The 25,447-nt window shown below is 35.9% G+C and overlaps 4 protein-coding genes across 6 annotated transcripts; 2 read left to right on the top strand and 2 right to left on the bottom strand.

Annotated features, from left to right (window-relative positions):
• The first annotated feature begins 449 nt into the window (after nt 1-449).
• Nucleotides 450-1,214, top strand: LOC108865912 (chitin-binding lectin 1-like). The gene has a single exon (XM_018643649.2). It carries the CDS (start codon nt 478-480, stop codon nt 922-924), a length of 447 nt encoding a protein of 148 aa, XP_018499165.2. The 5' UTR covers nt 450-477; the 3' UTR covers nt 925-1,214.
• A 5,730-nt stretch (nt 1,215-6,944) lies between these two features.
• On the top strand, nt 6,945-7,421 carry LOC103947161 (mucin-2-like). Its single transcript, XM_009358019.2, has one exon. The coding sequence runs from the start codon at nt 6,945-6,947 to the stop codon at nt 7,419-7,421; it is 477 nt and encodes a 158-aa protein (XP_009356294.2).
• A 2,318-nt stretch (nt 7,422-9,739) lies between these two features.
• On the bottom strand, nt 9,740-13,845 carry LOC103931856 (protein WVD2-like 7). Of its 3 annotated transcripts, none has more exons than XM_048573104.1 (10): nt 13,489-13,845; nt 13,310-13,406; nt 12,104-12,769; nt 11,791-12,012; nt 11,645-11,688; nt 11,476-11,562; nt 11,270-11,378; nt 11,092-11,163; nt 10,767-10,877; nt 9,740-10,521 (listed from the first exon to the last, which is right to left on the bottom strand). In XM_048573104.1, the coding sequence occupies exons 2-10, from the start codon at nt 13,349-13,351 to the stop codon at nt 10,051-10,053; spliced, it is 1,824 nt and encodes a 607-aa protein (XP_048429061.1). In that variant the 5' UTR covers nt 13,352-13,406; nt 13,489-13,845; the 3' UTR covers nt 9,740-10,050. The 3 variants fall into 3 exon arrangements, with proteins under 3 accessions (XP_048429061.1, XP_009339662.2, XP_009339664.2); XM_009341387.3 differs by having other exon boundaries at nt 13,310-13,390; XM_009341389.3 differs by having other exon boundaries at nt 11,282-11,378; nt 13,310-13,390; nt 13,489-13,844.
• A 4,875-nt stretch (nt 13,846-18,720) lies between these two features.
• LOC103947029 (probable aquaporin NIP-type) lies at nt 18,721-20,445 on the bottom strand. The gene is made up of 5 exons (XM_009357870.3): nt 20,344-20,445; nt 20,017-20,238; nt 19,723-19,920; nt 19,569-19,630; nt 18,721-19,470 (listed from the first exon to the last, which is right to left on the bottom strand). Exons 1-5 carry the CDS (start codon nt 20,443-20,445, stop codon nt 19,218-19,220), a joined length of 837 nt encoding a protein of 278 aa, XP_009356145.2. The 3' UTR covers nt 18,721-19,217.
• Between the last annotated feature and the right edge of the window lie 5,002 nt (nt 20,446-25,447).

Below are 25,447 nucleotides of genomic sequence, written 5' to 3'. Positions count from 1 at the left end.
CCGCTTTCTTGATTGTTCCTCGATTAATTCCAAGTTCTACCCCCTCTGATTTTTCTAAGATTTTGCGATCTTTCAAAATAAAATCTACATAATATTACATTGAAAAAAGTATTGCCTGTATATGCGCCATACAATTAATATATATATGAAATGTAGATGGTGGTGGGGTCCAATAATTTGGACCATACACATGCAGTGCGATTCCCTTATGCAAAAAGCAACATCCTTCCGCGCATAAGAACACGTCTCACTCACTCCAGTTTGCCCATCTAATTAATCCTCTTTCTTCCTAATCCACCAAACCCCACAAGCCTACGTCCAAAGCAAACTTTATTTACTCTGTATACTTTCTTTCAAGTTTCAACCCCCATGCACCTAATAACGTAACAAACCATCCCTCCTTCCTCTCCCTCAAATTCATTGCAACCAACGTAAGACGTAGAATCGATCGAGATTTCAGACAGACGAGCCTGCAATATGGCGATCAAAATGCAGTATGGCACGAAACATCCCGTGGTTCTAATAATCATGCTCCTTTTGATTGCATACGTAGTAGGCCCAGTCTATGCCGACGAAGCCCCAGGCGCTCCCGCCGAGGAGAAGTGCGACTCGTGCACTCCAAGCCCACCACCGCCGGTTCCATCCCCACCACCACCATCACCGTGTCCTCCTCCACCAGCGCCTCCACCACCATCACCGTGTCCTCCTCCACCAGCACCACCGTCACCCCCGCCTTCTCCCAAGCTGCCACCGTGCGGCCCATGCGGTCAATACGCGCCTCCACCGCCGTCAACGCTGACATACATCACCGGTCCGCCGGGACAGTTGTACCCTATCGAACAGAATTTCAACGGTGCCAGTCGGAGTTCGGTCAACGCGTTACCGGTTTTGCTTGGGCTGCTGGGTCTCCTGGCTTTTTGGTGATCAATTATGACTTGTTAATTCATATGGTAAGTACGCATTACAAAATTAATTCAGATGATTACAAGGGATATAAAATTTAATTTCTGGATGTTATAGTTAAGGATAAGAGTTTCAGAGCAGGACTATCATTTTTGTAATCGAGGGAAATATTAAGGGCACAAAGGGGATGGTCAACACTTTCGTTTGATTCTTGCTCTAGTCTCATCTCTAGTCAATTGTGTAATAATCTTCCTTAACAATCTTTCGATTTCAATTTTATTATCAATAGCATTAGAGTTCGTTCGTAATCACTTTTATTTTCTCAATTTCATATTTCTTTATTTTTCTTTCATTCAATTCAATTCCGGTGTCTAGCTCTTGGATTATTTTTATTTTTTAGTTATATAAGTAATACATTACATTAAATTGATCTAAATTACGAAAGGAAAAAAATATTCAAAGTTGAGCGGAGATTAATATATTTCATCCCGTACATAATCGATGCGATCGATCCTGTGTATCTAGATTGTGCGAGTATGGATTTCCCAACCCAACCCACCAGCTTGCCCTTCCACTGACGTCTTAATTAAAAAACTTCGTTTTATTTGGGGACGCTATAATTATATAAATGTGTGATGTGCTTGTAGCTTAGGTAAGGGGTAACCATGTGTCCACGCGCCATGTTTTTTGTGGACTCAATTGTGAATGTGCTCTAGGGCATAATTCAAGGCAGAACTTGTGCATTTGTCCCACAAAGTTATTTAAGTTGCTTCTGTTAATAAACTTCCTCTCACAGTCTCATTTAGGGTAGAATATTCCGGACTGAGATATATTAAAAAACTACTTATTAGTTCAGTTATTGGAGACGAATTCTATGACTATATGCATGTATTGAATTTTATTTTTAGTATTGGTGAATTCACGATGGTAACTAGAAAAAGATTAATTTAATAATGCATTTGTATGTACATGAGTAGTGGTTGGGTGTATTCATTTGTTCTATACCCATATAGGAGAAAATGGTCATCTCATGCGAACAGTAGACAATACAATTTGCATTCCAAGACCAAAATACACAGTTTTTTTCTATCTGTTTGTCTCAGAGCCGTTGATAATTTAATTTGTGTAATGAACAACGTGCCATTATTGTATGATATGGCTGGATAAATACATAGAGTATATAACAACTTCAGAGTATGCGAACTTAACTCTTTCTGTAAAGGTTTAGAAAAGTCGACGCACAGTATTTCAACAAATCCGATATAGCCGTTTTATCAAACTTAATTAGTTCATGGCAGAAATAAAATATATAAATTGATCAAGTTTTCAGCGTACACCATGTGAAATTTAGTATGAAATTGATCTTGTACATGATTAACCCTAACAGAAATGAATGTCCAAGGGACTTCCCGGATGACCATACCGGGGAAATCTATTGTACTCTATGCAGCTATTGAAATTTGTATGTTTACGTATGAGTTGCTATTCCGCTGTAGATCGGGTTCTGGGCTCTTTACTTTACGGTTTCATTGATGGTTGGAAGTTCTCCAAAAGTATGAAAAGTTGGAGGACTTTGTACCATCCATTCCAGTGTTGTTGAATTGTTCAACAGCCTGAGGACTTGGAGCAAATCTTTTGTTATTTCCACTGCATGCTTAAATTGGTTGTTACGACCACGATGAAACCACGGCGCTAGACCTAACAAGAATTATTTATTTTCCTAATTTTTAAGAAAACTACCAGGCCATTTTTCTAGTCAAATTGCGAGCGATCATTTAGCACTGAAAATTATTTGAAACCCGCAGAGAATGAGTACCTATCCCTTACAGGAATCAAACCATTGTCATAAAAAAAAAAAAACTCGAAAGCAATTAATTGGCACTTTAAACTAGTATTAACTTTAATCAATGATTTAGTGTCATACAATTTAAAACACATGACGAGGCGATATAAACTTAGAAGTTAACTGTTAAGCACAAACGCTAAACCTCTTGACACTCCGATGCGTTCACATCACAGCCAACTAAGAAGGTTCACATGGACTGTCGAGTTTGACTACGTGGGGCAGTCGGTCTGTCACATGCAAAAAATGCCAACTATGTGATCTTTGATGTCAGACTTCATTCCCATTCTGTTAGCCTAGAAAAGTGCTGTGCTTGTAAAAGAAAGATCAACTTCGGTTACCAAACTATGGGTCCCTTGCTCCTAGGGCAGGTTTGGTAATTAAGTTTAATTAAGACTTGGTTAGTTGTCATTATCTATTAATTACCATTCAAGGATGACGCGTTACCATTAAGAATTGCATAAATAAGTTGCGGCCTAAAAAAGAGATAAAAGCCAGTGCTTAATTTAGTAAATAATGCGATTCCTTAATTACATGTGCCACGTCCAAGTCTCTGATTGGCTCGAGGAAATAATCCAAGTTGGTTAGCTCTAAGTGAATAAGGCTACACCAAGTCACCAACCATGCAACCAAACCTAGCTAACAGACTGATGGTACATCATCACATCAATATTCATGAAATGAAAGGGCAACCCCTTTTGATTTGGAGTAAAGAAGAAACGAGCAGCAATGCTACACATGTAGAGTGAGTTGGGGCCATGGTGATGCCTACCTCTGACGTTTTTATACGACAATTTACTCGGATTTGAAAAATGGAAGTGCCCGCCATCTTGACTAACTAACCTAATATGCGTATGCATGTCTATTTTTGACGTTGATCGGATGAAACCAAAACATTTAAGATAAAAATGTGATGCATGATTCTCCTATAGATTTCAATTTCAAAGTTATAATTGTAGTGGTGATTAATTTTCTTTTAGTGGCCCCAAAAGGAATTAACATCAACTTATTTTATTATTATTTTTGTTTTGGTTGGAAAAAATTTAAGAAGAGATTGACTACTCTCAACATCAGCGTTAGGGCATACTTATAACCTTGAGTCTGAAGGACTTACGTGTGACACCCAATTAACAACTGTCATCGAAATGAATTTACGTAATAATTTACAAATTATGCACCAACAGAGACTGACGGCAGCAAGACTCAAATCTTCGTAAGGTAACACACAAGTAGGGGCCTTGCCAACTGAGTCAACCTCATTTGCTTTTTCTGTTTTTCTTTGGCTGTATTGAAAATGAAACATAAAAAAAGTGGTATTTTTGAAAGGTTGTGATCATTTTGACTGACAATAATTGAGCACGACAGGCTGTACTGGTGGTTGGACCAAAGATAAAAGCAAATGCTAATGCTACCTTGAAATGGATTTACAGGTTTCAAAAAAGTTACAAGATATATGCTACTTTTAAGGGAAGGTTCTACTTGTACATGTTCTCCCAATGACTTTTCTAACATCACACCTCACCTCTTTCTATAGATGATGATACACCAAAGCATCATCCCTTCTAATCCCAAAAATTCAAACTTAAGATAGAACAATTTCACCATACTTGCTGAAAACACAATTTTGATATAAGTCAATTAATCGTTGAGCACATACCTTTAATTTTTTCAGATTAATAAAAAACTTCTCTCTTTTTTTCTTGATGAGTTATAATTTTTACTTTGTGATATGAGACACTAGCCTCTTACTATACGCGTACTCCTATGACAATATGGTTTTTTTTTTAATTTGAAAAAATAATTTTTATTTTTTAGGGCGTTGTAGGGAAATTGAAAGTTTCACCATTTTTGTCTTCTCACCTGACTTTATATAGATAACGAGGGAGAGAGAATTCCATTATGAAATTCATAGTTGTAGGAAAAAAAATCGATTAGACGTGAATCAACCTAATTAGTTAAGATAGTGTACATGTCCCCTTCAACTTAAATTCATAACCATATATGAGAGTAACTTAGAAAGGAACAAGTGCAGTGAAGGCGCAATGTTGAATGGGTCACCATGATCCTATTCAGTATTACTTTCGTAGTATCAATGGTAGCTATAACTACCATGTACAAAAGGGTTTGCTTCTTTTAAATTAAGAAATACAAGGTAAACCCTAGAATTCTTTTACAAAACCAAAGAAGTCATCATGTTAAATAGTACGCGGTCGAGTTTATACATGTTGGGTTGTGTTGTCCGTCAAAATTACTCAACTTCTGATCGTTTTTTTCTCCCGGTTGCATGTGCATGCCTTCAAGTTTGCTCATCGCGTACGTCGCAGCAAAGAAAAATTATACGCTTTCGAATTGCATCTTTCGACACCTGTCTCTCTCCATTATTAATTTGATTCTCAAATATTATGCTTGGTTAAAGAACACCGTTAGGTGTAGAAATTAGTGGCTGTTGACAATAATTTGGAGGATCCACATGCATATATGGTCACACACATACGCATAACCAAAGAGACTTTGAAATTTTTGCTTATTATTTTGTTTTTTTAAATTGAAATACATGCATCAATTTCGACGTATATTATTAATCATTACTTGTGATTTGAAGGACTAGTTTAATTATAATATAATCTCATATGCAGGAATATAGTTCGCATTTTATAATGATATAGAAGGCTTATGCCTGAATAATGTTTTCTTTTTTGCTTAACATTAGAGGGTTTCGAATTGTGAACACAGTCTATTTTTAATTTTGTTTTTACCCATCATCTTAACCGCTCTTACCATTAGGCTAACCAGTTGAGCTCTTCGATACTCGGTGTCTTTCGATAGTTTGGCAAGATCCAATTGTAGAGCAGATTAACACGAGTTTCAAGTTTGAAGAAGCTAGGTAGGGAACAGGATACAATTCCATCGAAGTTGGGAGAGAGAAGAATATTAAAGCATTACTAATTTATTTGCAGAGATGACCAACTAAGGTTTTTCACCAAACCTGCAGGTTGGTTTGCATGTTGGTTTAAGTGATCTGTTTTCATCCAAGGCATTGAAACTATTGGTTCAGCAAAAACATATTTCCTTCTAGTTATGAAACATTACTTGGGGCAGGTAGCAAAGAAATTTATTTAAGGGAGTGATATAATTTATTCCAAAGCTAAAACAATTGAGTTTCAGTCATCTAATGCTGCGATCGTATGACATTTCTTTATCTTTGACGAGCACTCTCACTACGCAAGGGCAATAATTGCACATTATTACAATAATAGTTAGCTAGCCAACACATTTTCCTCTACCTTCTTCCAATAGGTACGTCTAAGCTGTCCTCATGTGGGATTGGGGCTCACTATAGTAAACTAGTGTGGGACTTAAGTGAATTAGGTCTTACGAAATGTCCCACCTTTGACAGCGAGAGATGTATAATTATCAGTGATCTAAAATTCGACAAATTCGGATAATGTTTGAGCTCAAAAATGTTACTAAGTAATCTGATTTAGGGTCTTCTCAAATGAATAATTCGTGATTTTAGCCTAATTGAACTGTATACTCTTCTTTTTTTCTTAACTTAAGGATTAGGAAGTTCGAAACGAGTTGACATCCAAGAACTAGAAGCTATGTGAACAATCTTAGAGTTTTTTCGACTACATATTACTTAAGAAGTTTGTATACTTTATACATATTAAATAACTTCAAAATGTGTTCATCTAGTAGGCAACTATCGACTTTAGAATTTAAATAACACTAATAGCCAAATTCAAAACGTAAAAGTGATGGTAAGTAGAATGATAGGTAAGAATATACTAAATAAAGGATTCGAAACCTCCCATATATCAAAAAGAAATTCATAAAGCAAAAGTGTAATGTGACATCTTCTAACTATATACGGTCTAAAACTATTTAGGTGTAGCTGCTCGCTAGCTCGATACAATTTGCTTTCTTCAACAATCCCTTTTGGCCCCTCTATATTTTCTTTCCTTTTCTTAGACTCTTCGAGTCATGACAAGACCCTCAAAGTCTTCTTTCTAATAAGAAAAGTTTTACCTCCACCTTCAACTCCACCTCCACCCACTCCACTTGTTTTCTTTCCACACACACACACACACCCAACCCCTTTTCCTTCCACTCATTTTCCTTCCACTCTCTCACTCATTTTCCTTCCACTCTCTCATTCATTTTCCTGAACTCCCACAAAATATTCAACCAATCCCCCATGGCTGCTGCTGCAAAGATAAACCCACTCATTCTCTCAGCTCTCTTTTTGTTCTCAATAATTCTCAGCTTTCCTGCAACAACAATATCAGACAATCCCTGCGCGTATCCATGTTATCCTCCACCTACAGGCACCGGAGGCACTTTTACTCCAACAACTCCGACCACCACAACGCCATCTCCTCCGTCGTCTCAAACCGTGTCATACCCGCCTCCAGCCGTCGTCAACAACCCAACTGGAAATTACCCGTACAACCGTCCTCCGTCTACTTATAACGGTGGCTATGGTTATGGTGCTAATCCTCCTCCGGACCCCATCTTACCTTATTTTCCGTTCTACTACAAAAATGGTGCTCGTGGAAACCAAGACGCTTCGTCGGCAACCTCTGTAAGCAGAAGATCGTCAACGCTCTTCAACACTATTGCCACCACCAATCTTTACGTTGTATTTGTCTACTTCTTTTTTAACTTTCTGTAAAAGTTAGAAAGTCTTCTTTGTTTTATTGAATTAATGAGCTTAGTCGCAATTATCTCTCGTTGGAATGATCAAACGTCATTTGTTTTGTTTAATGAGATTAATCATGTTAAATGTTTTTATGCTACGCATAATGTATGGTATACACTATTATTACTAGATGACGCCTCTTTTAAAAAAAAATTTCTTTAAAATCTTGAGTGATCTAGAAGTTAAATTACAAACATATGTTAAATGACATAATTTTGTAAACTGTACCGACATAATTTTGTAAACTAAAGGACATGAAGCTGATGATTGAATTATTACTAAAATGTTGATTAACGTGTTTATTTTTATTGTTGATAAATCATTTAGTTTTCAAATTTAATGTCCCTAGCATTACCCATAACCATATAGTTAGTTGTAAAGAGGATGAGGTGAATTGAGCATTGGCGACCACCATGGGATAGCCCAATAGTTGAAGACGAATTTCAGGCCCCTATTCGAATTTAGGTGCTTTTTGAAAAAAACACTAAATATGTGATTCTTGCAGGAAACGCTTAAAGTGTTTTATTTTAGGATCCATTTGAATCTTTACTAAGGATTAGTTTTAAAAATATTTTTCTCAAAAGCAATTTCACTCGTTTTAGAAATACTTCCAAACAAGTCATATGTAGAAATATGTAAGATGATGAAGTGAATTGAGCATTGGCAATGTAAGTGAGAGAAAACAGAGCAAGCGTTAAAGAAAGAAAATGAAGATGATGATACCATATTCGTTTTCTTTTGTCCCAAGGTGCATGATTTGTAAATTGCAACCAACAATTTGTGTATTGCATCATTTGTTTTGGTGATATTTGCAGAAAAGGACAGCAAATATGTTTAATTTAACAGTCGGGCAGGAGCATGGAAACTTCACGATTCTTGGTCAATTATGCTCCTTAGGCTCCTTCCTTTCATTTTTTGTCTTCTTTCCAAATTTTTAGTATAGAGTTAAGGACCAACCCCTCATGACCATCAAGTCAATTGGGAGACTGTATGATGACCAATGAACCTAAGCATCCAAATATGTTTCTTTAGAAACAATATTTATTTAAAACTAATCTAAGCCGTGATAGAAGAGAGTTTTAAACAGTATAATAAAAGGTGGTGTTATTCACACACTTATTTTTATCTCTATACACTTTTTTTAATTTTCAAATGTCAAATCGAAATGAATTGATGAAGATCAATAGACAAAAATTAATAAGAATTTAAGAAAGATAAAAAGAAGTGTATGAATAGCACAACCTTATTAAAAATAGGAAATGAAATTGCTTTGTTAAAGCAAATAAAGAATTTCTTTGCATATGTGTTGTAATGAGGGGTGACTATGTAGGTATCTAGGTCAATCCTTTCACAAGCACTAATAATTTGGCGTGTAATCAACAGAAGGAAAATGTTAGGAAGACTATTTTTTTAGATTATATTTTGTAAATCACATGATGTAGCGATTGATCGTTGGATTTATTTTATAATGATTTAAGTAAGGAATCCATCCATTAACCATCATTGCGTCACGTCATGTGATCTACAAAATATGGTCTAAATAAATAGTATGTCTAACATCACCCTTAACAGAAAGGATATTGTTTTCAAACTCTCGAGGTTTGGCTGGTCTACACCCCAATAATAAGAAATACAACCACTAATCAAACCCAATTAGCATAAATCCAGTAGCAATTAGGCTATTAGGTAGGCTTAATTCATGGTAGGGCCGTTTGTTTGGTACTTAGAGTTAAAAGTAGAGACATAAGGAGTAATGGAGTTTATATCTATCTCCCCTACATGACTAAAGGTGTTCTTCGAGTAAAACGCAGTTTTGCTCTTAGATACGGTGCCACATGCCGTGCATGTGACTCTTAAAAAGAGACGGAACTATAAGTAGCAACCTAACTGAAACGACTAACAAGTACTTGATTGAAATTTGAAACAATTGAAACTATAAGGATGAAATTGAAATCCGAGTCAAAGTGGTTGGTGATTTTTGTGAATTGCTTCATACTCAAGATAAATGCCAAGGAGAAATCTTGATCCACCAATCAGCGAAAGATGGGTCAAGTTTCCAACTTTCCCTACCACAATTTTTTATACAAGTGATGACGAAGAAGATGGAATTGAATTTAGAATCTTGAGTGCAAGAGTGGAATGCTTTTTATCAACTCATTAATTCATTTTAAGGTACTTGATTACACAGTACTAATTTGACACATCCCGAATCAAATATCCACGTGAATACTGAGATCAAAGCATGCTGGCCGACGCTCGAAGGACGACAAAACCATAAAACGAAGGTGATGTGTGAAAAATATGAAGACATTAAAACAAGAATTCACAGTGCACGGAAAACACGCTTATTACATAGTTCGCAGTGTCAAAACATAGAAGATAACTTGGTTTGATTACAAGATAAATAAATTTAATAAAACGTTTAATTTGTAAAGGTGGCAAGAGGGCCTAGTATTCCAATTTTTCTACTCCCTCAAACAGCACAACCATATATTATTCTCTCTTCGCCCACATGTTTTGTTACAAGCTTTGCTTCCATTAAAACTCAGGCTTGCAGGGTTCACCCTGCACGGCTGAGTATATTCCGTCTCTCGGTGTTCATTCATGAGGCAACACCAACTGTTAGATGACCCATTCTTGAACTGCTTCCAAAGCCGACGCTGACTTTCACACCCTTCCTTGCCATCTCTCTGCTGTTTCTTTCGCCTCCCACTTTCTGCTTCCCTTCAGTTTTATGACTTTTTGCCATTTTTCCGCTCTCTAATGATCGATGTTTCTGTGTATTAGCATTCTTCTCTCTTTCTTTCATCCTCGTGGCTTCACCTTTTGTTGTATCTCGGGATAAGTTTTTGCCGCTCAATGTGGTTGAAGAAACTGAACTAGCTTCAGAGGGCTCAGCCATCATGAAGTTAGTTTCTCTTGAGGCCTCGGGCAAATCGGTTGTGTTTACAGAATCACTATCAGTAGGAGCATTAGACTTTCCTGTCTCTGAATGTGATGGCAATCTTGAGGTAGCTCCGCTCCCTGGATTTGTTGACATGCTTTGTACTTTAGAGGACTTGGTAGATACAGCCTGAAAAACATATTGAAAATCCATGATTAACTGGGCCATTAGTTTCCAATTTTCCATTTCGAAATCTTAATCACATTCAGAACTGAACTGTTTGGTGCGAGAAAGAACATCTGGTCTTGCTTTAGGCAAAGTGGTGAAACCATGCAACAAAATGGAACAGCAACAAGTCATCCTCTAATCTCAAATTTATGCTCAATTCACTTGGAAGTTCATGTCTTAAAATGCAATGGATGGCATTTATTTACCTTGCTCCCATCAGGCACTGAATTCACAGCTGAATGATAGAAAGAAGGCATTGGTGCTGCTTTGAAGTTGAGGCTTTTGCGGAATTGTTTAATCTCAGCTTCGTTTTTTTCCTGCAAAAACAGTAACGTAACCCCACTGAAATTCTTAAGCAAAGTTTCGGAAGCATGCAATATGGAAAATTTGAGTGGCTTCATCATTAACCATTTGGATCCTTGCTCCAAGCATCAAATATAGCATTCTACTAGTTTGAAAGACATTATTGTCTTTTTTGACACACCAATGTCCCACAATGAACTTGTCAAATAGATGAATCGTCTCATTTACCTGCTTTCTTGCTTGGATCTTATTCATCTCATCTTCCTTGGCATGCATTTTTTCTTCCATCTTCGTGAAGAACTGGATTGTATGCGCCACAAGGACAAAGGAACAAGTCATTTCAGCATTGTAAGCCATATAAATCTTAACCCAAAATCGAAAGGAACACCAAATTCAGAAAAAGTACATGGGGGCTTGCCTCTTTCCTCCTTTCTGCTCGTTCAGAACTTTTGAAATTGAAAGTTGCAACACTTGATCTTGTATCAGACTTGGTCAAATGGACTCTTTGGTTAAGCCTATACGAGAGAGGAATATGGAAGGGGTGACTTCACGAAAATTCTACAGTTTGAGAGGTAGAAACACTGATAGCATTCAGTAAGAAATTCTATAAACCTGTTTTCCATTTGGCGTCCTCTGGACTCAGGCTTGACGCCAGGAGGTTGAGGTTCACCAAGGTTCTTAACACAGAACTCTTTATCACTACAATAATGCAAGAAGTATGCATATAAGGTTCCATTCCGTAAAACATCTCGGATTTCTACTTGCAATCAACAATATATACCTTCGACTCTCATGAGCAGATTTTCCCTTCAGTTTTGTAGAATCCTGAGTGTAGAATCCAAGGGCACACCAGTTTTTGAGAAACCACTATGCTTACAATGTACTATTAGAGGGTGAAGAACATCATAAAGATGATAAGATGCTTACCTCTGATTTTGGAGTCCTGCGAACAGAATGCGTAGGTGGAATTGCAGTTTTTGATGACAGCTTTTCTTTATCCGCTCTTCGTGTACCCTCTCTTTCTCTTGTATTAGATTTATTTGTAGGAACTTTAGACGACTCAGCAGAAATGCTTTTCTTAACCGGAGAAATGCTGGCCTTAGATTTTACTCTGGACTTGGAAATTTTGGATTCTTTTCCAGCCTTCAACTAGATAGGAAACCGAGGAATTTATAGTTAGTATTGTTACTAACTAAACAAAAATGAGTTAGTACGATGAAAGTGTTCTATAAGAACATACCTTTGAAGAAGAATTATGCAAACTTTCCACAATGGTGATGTTAACTTCCTCATCTGCTGCAGTCTTGGGGTTCATATTAACAGAATTATGTGATTCATCAGCATTCACAGCATCACCATTATGATTCTCATTTACATCGGTCTCTGGTTCATCGATACTTGAAGAAAACATGTCACAACCTATTCCAGTTTGATGTGTTTCCTCGGGATTATCATCTTTAATATCCACCAGAATATGCTCATCGTTCAACTCGGATGCCCTCTGAGGATCAGACAATGAAACTTCAGGATCTTCCTTTTCACATTCTTTCACTTCAAAGTCTCCGTGGTACTCTGAACCCTCCGAGGTCTCATCAAAATGAGCGCAACCATTATCTTCATTTCCGTCTTCAAATTCTTCTCTGTACGCATCACTCTCCAAGACATCATTTTCACTGACTTGATGATTTGAACCGCTATAGCACTCGACTAAATTTGGTTTGGGAAAACCCTTCTTCTTGAAATGAGCTTCGAAGTAAGCTTTCCTCTCAATAACTGAACCCGGTTTCAAGCATTTTTCAACCTCTTCAACATATCTGTTATGCGAGAAAGATGACCTCTTTTCCCAAGATAAAACTTCGTTTTCAAACCGCCCGAATGATATGGAACCAGAGTGTAAAGAGTCTGCCTGTCCATTTCGAAGAAGTAGCTGTTATAAAAGCGGATGACTACAAAACAGAATGAATCACTAAACGTAATTTGTCAATTCATCCACTAGTTTGGACATTCATAGCAGAATGGCACATTGTGGGAGAATTTGGATGCACTAGTACATCAATTTCTAGGCACTTCTACTGAAAATTAATCAAGGGGGTGCAAATCAACGATCGGAAAAGCAGATCAGAGCTCATTGATTGCCTCGAAATGCAAGTTCATCGCGCTTTCCATATGACTTACAAAAAACCATATCGTGCACAAAACATTTCATGTAAGGGAAACATTTGTTCCAACTAATCAACCTCTAGGCCTATATTTATTTCCATTCTTTGAATCTCATATCTAGCGCAAAAATTGAAAATTAAACACTTGAAACAAAATGGTTATCAAACGGGCCCAAAGCTTCCTGATTAAGCAGTTAATCTCATACTGGTGCAGAATTTAAGAAACATTACTTACTAACAAACATAATTAATCAAGAAAATTATTCAATCAAGCATAAAGAAGTTACCTGAAAGCTCAAGCCAACAGGCTCTTCTATCTCCCCAGACATGACTATAATCTGCCCTCGAAATCTCAAAGGAATGCCAATCTTTCAGAGACAGAATCTGAAATTAGTAAGCAAACAAACATAGGCAAGCAAGTCCATTAATTTATCCGAAAACCTTGCAAGAAACGTTAAGAATTTACCTTAATCAAAACCCCATTTCACAGCTACAAGAAAAGCATATCAAACAGTGATCTGGGATTGGATAGAATTCCAGAGGACTAAAAAGTTGGGTTATGAAGAATGAAGGAGCTAAAATGTTAGTCGGGAATCTGAAGCAAGCGTGTTAGGAGCTAAAAAACACTCACATGAGTCTAAGACACAAAACCCACTTGTCTGTCCGTCTTTAGATCTTGGTTTTTTGTTTTTTGGGTTGCAAGATTAGATCTTGTTGTTTGGTTAACAAGCTTCTGAGGTTTCTAGAGAGAGAAAGAGTAGGAGAGAGACATAGACTTTTATGGTGAATAGAAGTGATTAGCGTACTTATAAGTTGTTTTCCACGTACGATATCAAAGTGTAAAGTCGGATTTGCTTGAAAAGGTTGGATTGTGAACTGTAGCAATCAACGACAAATCTCAATCGGTGAGGGTTTGGTTGCCTTTTCGCATCATATTATTATTATTATTATTGCCTTCACATCCCCCGTTCTTTCCATCGTCAATGTCTTCTGCCCGCCGACGACGGTCAGTACCCTCCATCCATGATTCCATTTACCTTCTTTTTCAATAAAATAGACACTGTTTAATTTGATTTTATTTAACTTTTATTTTTTTAATAGAGAACTTTAACGAAAAACTTTAGATATTGTTCACTTTAACAAAAAATCACATTTTTATACTAAAAAATCAATCATGATACTTACCTTACCTTTTATTTATTAATTTTCGTTAAAACTCAAAATTTTCAAGTGTCCCTCTAAATTTCTCTAATTTATGGATAAAAATTTTAACTTGGGTGCAAATGGAGTGGGACATTGCCTGGCTAGGGTTTTTTTTTCTTTTCCGCCAATACAATTAAATTTACATTTTCAGCTCTGAATTTGACGAATGGACATTAGAATAAGTTGAGTGAGCATCGAAAATATTTTGGTTTTTGGCTTCGCATGTGTATAATGGCGAAGCCAGGAATTGTCGAGGTGAAGGGTGAATTTAAAAGAGTGCAAGGTTCAAAAAAATAGCAACAACCTAATCCTTTTATATAGTAGTATCTTCCATAACTTATCAGTACAAACAAATTTCAATTGTTGCCGGCTAGATTTCAGGTCATGAAAACATCTCATAATAGACTTGTTATCAATAAAAGCAAATACATATTTCTCGATGTAAACAATCATGCTACCATTTAACCATTGACCTTCCATTTGTACGCAATGGTGTTTTCACAATATTCATAGCAGAAAAAGCTCTCACCACCGAAGTGGTTGTAGCCAGTAATACCAAAACCAATGTAAGAAACTTATACGCTATCATATAGCTTGCACACCTCCTAATCATCACCAACTCCTTTGCAAGATCACTACTTCCTCCCGGTCTTAGACTCTTAATCCTAGAGTAAAATATAGGGTAAATTACATTTTACCCCCTCAAGTTTGGGGTCGATTTCAATTCCTTACAACATCTTTAAAAGATTTCACTTTCATACCTCAAGTACTATTTTATTTCAATATAATACATCCATTACATTTTCTATCCATTGGTCTATTAAGAGCTGACATGGTTGCCACATTTATGCTACGTGGCTAAACATGTAATAAAATATTAAAGTATTAAAATAATTATTTAAAGAAAAGTTATAAAAAATAAATAAAAAATAAAACCAGATCTCCTTCCTCAGAATCCCCACCCGTGCCCACCCTCCCACCCCGCATCACCCACCCTTTCCCTCATCACCTACAACCATTTCCCTCCCCATTGCGCCTCCAAAAACATTCCCCGTCCAAACCACCATCACCCCCTCCCCTGCACGGCTGCCGTGTGGTTTTCTACCATCTTTCCCCACCCTAAATCCAAATTTCTAAAGCCCAACAAGCAAAACCCTTTTGCCTTGGCTTTGGCAACTGCTGTATCTTCCTTCACTTTTTCTTTTTGCAGGCACAGAGGCATATATGGACTCCTCAAAGCTTTATGTCCATCCTTCCCCGAAAGTAAATGGGAGGGTGGCGGCGGTGTATGATGCCGAGTCCCTACACTCTTCCTCCCGTCAGGCACAAACCCACCATCCTCTGCTGCAAAACCTAGAAGAAGAAGAGAGAATTGATTACACAAAAAAACCCTGAAGACGAAGAGAGAGAAGATTGAAATTTCAAGTGGGTTTTTGGTTTTTGAAATTGTGAGGTTATTTGGATTGAGATAAAATGGGTGGGTGGGTGAAATTTCAAGTGGGTTTTTGGTTTTTGAAATTGTGAGGTTCTTTGGATTGAGATAAAATGGGTGGGTGGGTGGCTACATCTGTTCGAGTGGTGAGGTGGGGGTGGCTCTTGTCTTTTGGGTTGATGAAATGAATAATGGCAGCGGCTTGGGTAAGAGAGAAAGGGAGAGAAAGAGGTGGTGTGGTGAAAAATGGCGGTTTGGGGAGCTTGGGAGTGGATAATTGGGATGAGATTCTCGTAATGGTTGAAGGTCGAGAACTGGGGATTTTGGATCTGGGGATTTTGGGGGGTTTGGGGTTCGAGAGAGAGAGTGGGGAAGACGAACTGGGTTTCGGTTTTTTTATTTTTTTATTTTTTTATTTTTTTAATTAATTATTTGAAATTTTTTATATAGTGTTTAGCCACATGGCATAAATGTGGCAGCCACATCAGCATAAATATGGACCTCTTATTTGCCACGTCATCACTTAACGGTTTATTTAACAGATTTTCTAACGGATGTATGAAATTGAAATAAAATAGTACTTGAGGTATGAAAGTGAAATGTTTTAAAGATGTTGTAAGGAATTGAAATCGACCCCAAACCTGAGGGAGTAAAATGTAATTTACCCTAAAATATACTATATGACTACTAACTAATTAAACCAACAATTCAATTAATCAGTACCAATAATCATATAAATTATTCAATAATCCAAAATTCAATTCCATTAATCAATATCAATAATTAAATAATCAAGAATCAAGAATTCAATTTTTACCCTAAAAAACAATTTCATTCATCAATAATCATACATAGGATTCATAACTATAATCAATAATCAGTAATCAATAACTATATTAGTGTATTACTCTATGATTCTTTATTAATTAAAATTTCATATTAATTAATCAATTAGGGTTAAGATTGGAAAAAAATCAATTAGAGTTAAAGATAATATAAATTTAAAAATTAAGAAAAAATAAAACATGAAAATCTTTGCTTTTTTTATTGGTTTTCAAAAGGGAATGGAAGACTTAATGGTGTGAAGGCAGAGGCAACGAGGGAACCCACTTCAATTAATTTTTTTAATCAACTAAATGAAACGCATCGTTTGGTTAAGGATTTTTCAAAAAAATAAAAAATAAAACACTGATGCACATTAGTAGTAGAAACCTAGAAACTAGAAAGCAAGCCGAGCAGCCATAACTTCCGGTGGGACCAGAGGCGGAACCACCGCTCCTAGGCTTAATTTTCGGCGAGGGGAGGGGTGGACGTCCCTCATTGTCTCTTCGTAGCGTCGCCACTGCGTGTGTATGCTACCACATACAAAATAAAAAGAATATAACTCAATCCAGTACAATACGTAAGCCACATTTAAAAAAATAAAGAATTAGGTTGATTAGTTGATCTCCAACTTGTTCTTTTTTTTTTTTTTAACAAATTTTAAACATGCAATTGATCTCAGCTTTTCATATTGACATAAAAAAAATATGTTTTACACAATTTTTAACACTAAACCATAGTGTTAGTGACAACATTTTTTCTATTTAAATGTCAAAAATATTGGTTGTTGTATTTAGAGGAAACATTAGAGCCGTTACATTATAAAATATTGGGGATATTGATGGGCGGTCCAGTTACAAATTCACAATCTGGACAAAGTCTAAACCTTTGGAGGAGCCGTGTCCATGGATTGTGCATGTCTCAATGTGCCCTACATATTCAAGATACAGGGCCAGCCACACCTTATCTAATAAACTCGGATCCTGTCCGTTTATTGAATTGTGTTCTTGCAATCCTGTCCGTTAATAAAAAAACTAATAATTATTTTTTTATTTTTTATCCTTTATCCTCTATCCTTTGGTTTCGCTTTTTAGAAAATAATATATAAACTAATCATATATTAACCAAACATGATAGATCCATGGAATCCTCATGAACATAAAGGGACTGATTCCAACCAGGCAAACAGATCTGTAATGTTGTTTCCTAATCAATGACACTTACGTATTTGTTTGGGTAAATTATATTTTACACTCTCACATTTAAATGTAATTGCAAACTCATGTTTTATTTTAAAAACATTGTAAGTTCAAGCTTTATTTTACATCTGTTAGTCAATTAGTCAATTAGTCAAATTAATTAGTTGCTAACTGATGTTGTGGCAAGTGCAAGTTCCACATATTTGCTGACGTGTATCTCACATTTGCACCCAAAATTAGACCTTACCCATGTGGCACCATAAGGTCAGAGAGTCAATGATTTCGCCTAGAGACATTTGGTGGGTGGGAGGGATACGTCAGATGGAAAGTCTATGGCTTCACCATATATATAACTTTGAAGAATAAAAACAAAGGATCGATCGAGATGGTTGTGAAAATAACTCGGCAACTTGGATTATATGGGTCCTTTGACGAATGCATATCACTACACAATTTGATTGATTTTACAAGTTTTTACCACAGATGTAACAATTGGTAAAAGTTCAAAGGTAACTAGTCAGGATGTGGTAGTTTCGAATCGAAGGACACGTGAGGTATTTGCTCTATGCAACGTATAACTCATGCATGTGAGGAACTCCATGTGTTTTGGATCTAACCTTCTTTGTTTAACTAAGTGCGATTAATGTTTGACAACTAATTAAATTAATTAGTTCAAAGTTTATGAATGGAGCATCTCAGGAAGGTCATATATATACATATTAAACAAAGGCAGCTATCATTATGTATACGTTTACACATCAATTGCAATCAAATATGATTTTGATAGAGTAACAAATTATGGAAAATTTAAGCCAAATTATGGTTACCAGTTGAAATTATTGAGAAACTGTCTATTGCTTTCGGAACTTAAGTTAGCAATTACATATGTTATTATTTAGGTAAAATAGTATTTTACCGTGTGATAGATAGCTAGAGTTAATATGTGGTTGTTTAGGGCTTGTCAATTAATTGATTAGATATATAGTTAGTTAGATAACTGTTAATCTTGGAGTACCGACCACTATAAAACTTCATTCCTTGAACTACTACCTCAATAAGAAATGTAATAAACGACTGTTCATTTCCTCTTCTTCCTTTTCTCTCTGAAGTTCTTTCTTTTCTTACAAAATTTACCGTGTATAAACTAGTTCATTTTGTATAAATTAACAATAATCATATTATGATAGTGATCATATTTTGAGTAAACGAATATATAATAACTCGTATGCATGGCACAAAAGCTACAAATCATTTAAAAAAAAATATGGAAAAACAATTTAATTTAAAGCTGACTAAGAAATCAACAAAAAGAAGTCGATTTTTATTTTATACTCCCTTCCAAACAGCAAATGGCCTATTTGACCTCCAAAAAAAAAGAACAAAATCAGCATATTCCCTAGGGCCTAGGATAATGTACACAAGCTTAAGCCATTGGTATGCATGTCATGCAGCAGCAGGCTGTAGAAGGGGAAGAGATCAACTACCGATCGATTTCATCAAAGCAGTACGTAATAATTTATTATGAATTAGCTAGGATTATTAAGTTCTATTAAAATTGTTTTTGGAGACGGATTTGATGAAGGAAGCACTCTTGCTTAACTCCCGCAGTACTGGTTTGTCAGTTAACTCTTTCAATGGTTTGTCAGTGAATCGAATGAGATTGTAGACAAATCCACCGAGTATGGTGCCAATGAATGGACCTACAAAATAGATCCATATTCCCTTGTATGTGTGCATCACTATTGCTGGCCCTAGGCTCCGTGCTGGGTTCATCGATGCCCCTGAGATCGGTCTGCATCATGTTATATGTATTCAAGTACGTTAATTTTATGTATCCAAACAACATTATTGTATGCTGTATATGTGCTATATGTATATGTATGTATGTACCCGGCAACAAAGACGTCGATGGTTATTGTCATTCCTACAGCAATTCCTGCCAATTCTCCAATCTGCATGCATGCAGTGCAGATATGCATATATGTATGAGATATTAGGTTTAGGTTTAATTAATTAATTAACGAAGATAGTGTTAATTACTAACAGCTCTGCTGTCTGTGGCGACGCCTGAAATAACAAACATCAAGAGAAAAGAGGCAATGATCTCCATGAGCAAAGATCGAAGGTTCGGTCCAACTGGTATTGTTCCAAAATATGCCGTTTGGGGCACGTCCAAAACAAGGCATAACGTCCCGCTTGCAAGGATGGATCCTAACACATGCGCTGCAATATACAGAGGCACCTGCGAATTATGTAATGCAATGCATGAATACATAGCAAAAAGTTAATCATGATTAATTAATTAATTGATTGGAGATAATTTGTGATTAATTAATGCCTGTTTGAGTGGAAAATGGCGGAAGATGGCGAAGGTGACGGTGACGGCCGGATTAAAGTGGGCACCGGAGATATGGCCAACGGAATAGACCATAACCATGACGATTAATCCCCATGTAAAGCAAATTCCTGGAAATGTTACTGAACCGTAAATTTTATTCACTGCTACCGAGCCACATCCAATAAATATCACAAAATATGTCCCTATCACCTCTGCAATTACCTGTACATTAATTTACATAAACATATATATTTGTACTCTTAATTAATAATTTATTTAATCTAATAAATTGGGTCCTTTTTTTTTTTCTTTCACGTATGTTGTTACCTTTTGGGTAAGTTGAACAATCTCTGGAGAATGCCAAAATCCAGAACGCTCCGAGTAACCACTGCGCCCTTCTTCCAACGTTACCGCTACTTGATCAGACATCTTGTTATCCTTTTAATCAAGAACTATACGCTAGCGACACGACTTTCCTATACGCTAGTTAACCTCTTAACGATTTCTTCGTGTCTATCTCTCTCCTCTCGTTGATCGGTTTAAGCAAATAAGCAGAAAAAGGATCTTGGTGTTACTGGAAGAAATTTAAATAGCAAAGAAAATTATCCTTGTTTTTGGATAAACAAAATGGATGGTTTAGCCGTTTTGGTGAGTATCTAGTGTAGGTAAATGTTCCTAACTATTTATCAAATTTCATCCCCAAAATACGCAACTAACAGCCAACATTCATCTTGAATCAGTAAAACTTGTGGTGTTGCATCTTGGTTATACTTGCCAACCTCATACGAAAATTTGGGTTGAATTGCATGCATTTTGTCAAATCGGTTTTCAACTTTTATTTAAGGGTTGGGGTTTACTTAAAAAGGGCTGCGCCAGTTTACTTCGAGGCTCCGAAGTCCAACTTTTGGTCTTTTGGGTTCTGCTTTAATTTGTTGCTATGAATATTTTGATATTATCTAACCCAGCCCATGATTTCAATTCAGAAACATTTAACAATTGGGCTAATATTTTCCAGCCCACCACGCAGCTCACATTTTGCTTACCTATTTGTTTTGTTTGGCAGGGTGCAGATGACATTTTACTCCATGATATTTTGTAGGTTCATGTAATCTGTTCTTTCTTAGGAATCCTATTCTTTGGAAACATGTGTAAACATATGTAAAGGTGTTTGCCCTGTAAATTAGCTCATTCTTCTACTTGCAAATAACGTATGACCACCGTAGAAATTTCAAAATTAGAACTGTTCATTCTCATAATCTTCATTTAAAAATCCTCCCTACAAATTTTTTTTCAAATCCGATATCGTTTAGTCATCCAAATGTATCAAATAAATCAACGGTGTAGATACTACATAATACATTTAGATGATGAAACAATATCAGATTTTAAAGATTTTTTGTAAAGATAATCTTTAAATGAAGATTAAGAGATCAAATGATTCCAATTATATAATTTATACGATAAATATGTTTTACTTTCAAATGAAGAAGCGTTTTTTACATGTATACTTCGACTTTAATTCGTAAATGTTTGACTAAAATTTTATCCCTGTTTGTGCAGGGGTCGAAATTTTTTATAATATCTTCTTAATTTAGTTACAAAATAAATATTATATGCTTTTGACGTTCTTTCTTTTGAAACAAAAATAAAGCAATGAATTAAGTAGGTTAAAGTGTCTGTACATTAATCACACAACTTAAAGTGAAGTTTGCTTTGACAGAGCTCGACATTTCCTCGTTATACGAGTATTGATTTATGGAATTCTTGGTCTAACTAAATTAATTGAAAGGAGATAGGGGATATATGAATTCATATATACAAAGGGAGAAAAGAAGAAAAAATGGCTAATCAAGAGAGGAACATGGGACCATTCACATGATGCAAGTATATCTCTAGTCACAAGTCAACAGTCTATCGAACAAATTATGCTATTAATGTGGTGCATTGGTTGCAAGAAAACTTCATTTTCCAAATCAGATATAGGAGAAATCAGATTTTCATTCCTTGTTCTTGTATTTCATTTTCCAAAACGTCATTTGGTTTTTATTTACGTCATTATTTCAATATATAATAAATTATTTAAATTAAAAATTATTTAACCATTTTCAAAAAGATCTATTTAGTGTTAGAAACGTTACACTTGACATATTTATATTTATAGTTAAATTTTGTATTGTATATTTCTACTTTTAATTTGTACCCTTTTTTTTAATTTGCAACCATTTTTTAAATATGTACCAATTTTCTTTTTAGTTTTAATTTGTACCTATATATATTCTTTTCTTTTTTTTGTGCCCATATTTTAAACTTTTATGTGTACCCATAATTTTTTTTTTCTTTTATTAGGACCCATAATTTATTTACAATGTAGTAGTATTTCATAAAGAAAATGTACCACTTTGTTATATATATATGTAAAATGTACCATTTTTTATTATTTAGAACGTACAAATATTTAAAACTAAAAATAAAAATTTATTTTGCAAAAATAAAAAAGCGCAGATCATATTTCACAATTCAAATTTGAGGGAAGAAAATTAAAAATTCTTATTTGGTATTAATTTTTGCATGATTTTAGAAAGGATTTAATCATTCTTGTTATTAAATTTTTTAATTAATATTGAAGTTAATTTTATGAATATTATTGTATCTTGTTGGATTGGACGAACAAAGTTTCTATTACATGCAATGTCTCTCTCGATCGCTCTCAACAGTCAAACAAATAATGGTCCCAAAGCCGCAGCTGGTCCATCTCTCTGGCTTTCGTGTTCGTTGTTCACCCTACACTGACCACGACGGCATGACCACCTCCTCTCTTGCTCTCTCCATCTTTTGATGATCCATTTTTGTTCCTATGCATTTATTTTCATCTGCACCACGCCTTTAATGTTTTGGTCCAAAACCTAGCCAATTCTCCAACTTGCGCACCATTTCTTCTGATATCTATCGATTCATGCATATACACACACACACACACACAAACATTATCTTATCATATAATTAATGAAAAAGCTAACGAATGATGGTTGGGTTTGGGTATATTATTTTTATGTTACTGAAAATTCTCCACCTGAATAAATTTTGGTTATGAAATTGGGGGTATATATTGCTAGGAACCGATTAAGTCACGCAGTATTTAATCATAATTCCATATTTCAGAGATTTGTTTTTGTATCATGAGGTGGTGTGCCTGCAGGACTTAGGACCAGAAGGGTAGCATGGCCCCCATGGATGCTCAAGAATGAAGCCACGCGCACGAGGACATACCATATTTCTTGATGGTGTACCCTACTCATCTTCAATCCAACTTAATCACCCATTAATCCTTACATAATCTATGTTCTACTACGTCCAAGTAAAAATATATTACAATTAGTTATGGAGCGTTCATCTATATTAAAGAGCGTGTTAGCAACATGTGATTATTTTTTGAGTCTAAGGAACATTATTTATGAAAATACTCGTTAAAAACCTTATCTAAGTAGAGTTTTCTGTATGGACTGAGATGATCGTGGTGAGCTATATCTTTTAGTTTGTCAACCATGCACCAATCGAATTTTTAGTGTGTGAAGTGCAAGCTGACGGCATTTGTGTACGACCAAAGTACCGAATATAATTAGCTGCAGCAGACTATCAATCATGCATTGCAAATGCAGAGGCTTCTTTTCGTTAGCTGCAAAAAGATATATGCACATATAGATTGAGATAAGTTCAAACTTCAAAAGGCCTGGACTTTTAGGACAAAAGACCTCATAATTCAACTGCTGCCATATCGTGGGGACTCTTAAATATTATATAATTCCCTTCCATGTATTTTTTTCATCCACACAAAGTTGGGTTGGATCCCTTTACAAAGCAAAGAGTCGTAAAATGGTAGGACCTTGACTCTTATAGCTACTTAACTATATGTATATATGAGTGTGGTTCGTGTCACATCGGGGTCCATTCCCTTTTGTATCCAGAGAAAAGTTGCAACAACAAAGTCCAAAAGCCTTAGAGGAACTTGGTTCCCAAACCGTCCCTACCTTGCTTGGATTATATATATCTTTTATCTACTTGGCCACATTGAGCAATTCGATCAATAATTGACAGTAATGGCATGTTTGGCTGCAATCGCTGTTTGAACAGTTTAAGCTAGCTTTCCAGGCTGCAGCTCCACATGAACAAGGTATGGGCATCCACATGAGCATCGACCCCCGCCACTTTGGCCACGTGTTTGCAAACGGGAACTGTACGATGGTCGTCACTTAATCGCCATGCCCATGAGAATTAGTCCACATCAATCAATCATACTAGCGCCATGCATGCATGCCATGTACAGTCTAATGCATTAGAGCGATTTATATATAATGAATTTATCGTTACCGTAACATTCTGTTTTAATAATACATTGTCACACATAACGTTGTATTACTAAACTGAAACTTCTTTATGTAAGTCTTTCTCCAATGCATAATCTCAAGATTAGTGTTTAAGACTTTCTTTATGGAAGTTAATGTTGTTTGCCGCATGTCAACATTTTCACCAACATGAAACCCTAGCATTTCAAGTCCAACAAGTAAAAGATAGGGTTTAGGGTTTACATTGAATATTTTTGGTATAATATTAATTGATTTAATAACATGAAACCCTAGCATTTCCAAATGCAACAAGTTAAAAGGTAGGGTAGGGCCTTATATTAAAAATAATGATCAATAATTAATTGAATTTGGGGATATCATTAACCATTTAGCCATTAACAAGCAATAGCTACTAAAACGGGATAGTGAGTTAGAAAGTGTCAAGATTTTAGGAAGGTTAGTAACAAATATACACCGATAAATTATTTTTCAACTTGCATTTTGCCAATTTATACAACACGACAATCGCAAGAGTTTTCTCACAAAACGTCTCCATGTAATTTGAAATTTGAATACAAATCATGAACTCTTGTATTATTGAAAAGATCGTGAGGTTGAAAACACAGTGCACACGTGGGGGTGAGAGCTACCTGCTTAATTGCATTTGTTGGATTGTGGCTACAATCGCATGTGAGAGCTAACCCATCTGCATGTTAAGGCTGAGTCCGCCGTTCCGTAACTCGCCAATTTGCAACCTCCAACATGCATGCACGACTGCCGTCGCTTTCGTTTCCTTGTTGGCCTACTGATCGAATCGATCGTCGAACATTTTGGTCTTTAATTTCTTCCCTCTTTCGTGTTTTACTGCCTAATTTTGTTCTTTGACTCCTTACATTTTACTTTCTTTACGGGGATACTAATTAAATTAAGGCTAAAAATGTTAACACCTGACACTGAGTAGTGTGTACGTGTGTTCCCTCTCAAAACTACACACCCCCTCCTTACTTCAAATCTTGGGATACGGGGGTTCCCCTTTGCCCTCATGTCTAATCATAAAACTTGCCAACTTGTCGACGGATTAACATTGATTA

The sequence above is a fragment of a genome, unplaced genomic scaffold (assembly GCF_019419815.1).
Source record: "Pyrus x bretschneideri cultivar Hongxiangsu unplaced genomic scaffold, Pyrus_bretschneideri_v1 Contig63, whole genome shotgun sequence".
Lineage (NCBI taxonomy): Eukaryota > Viridiplantae > Streptophyta > Magnoliopsida > Rosales > Rosaceae > Pyrus > Pyrus x bretschneideri.
This window is presented reverse-complemented; position numbering and strand designations above follow the sequence as displayed.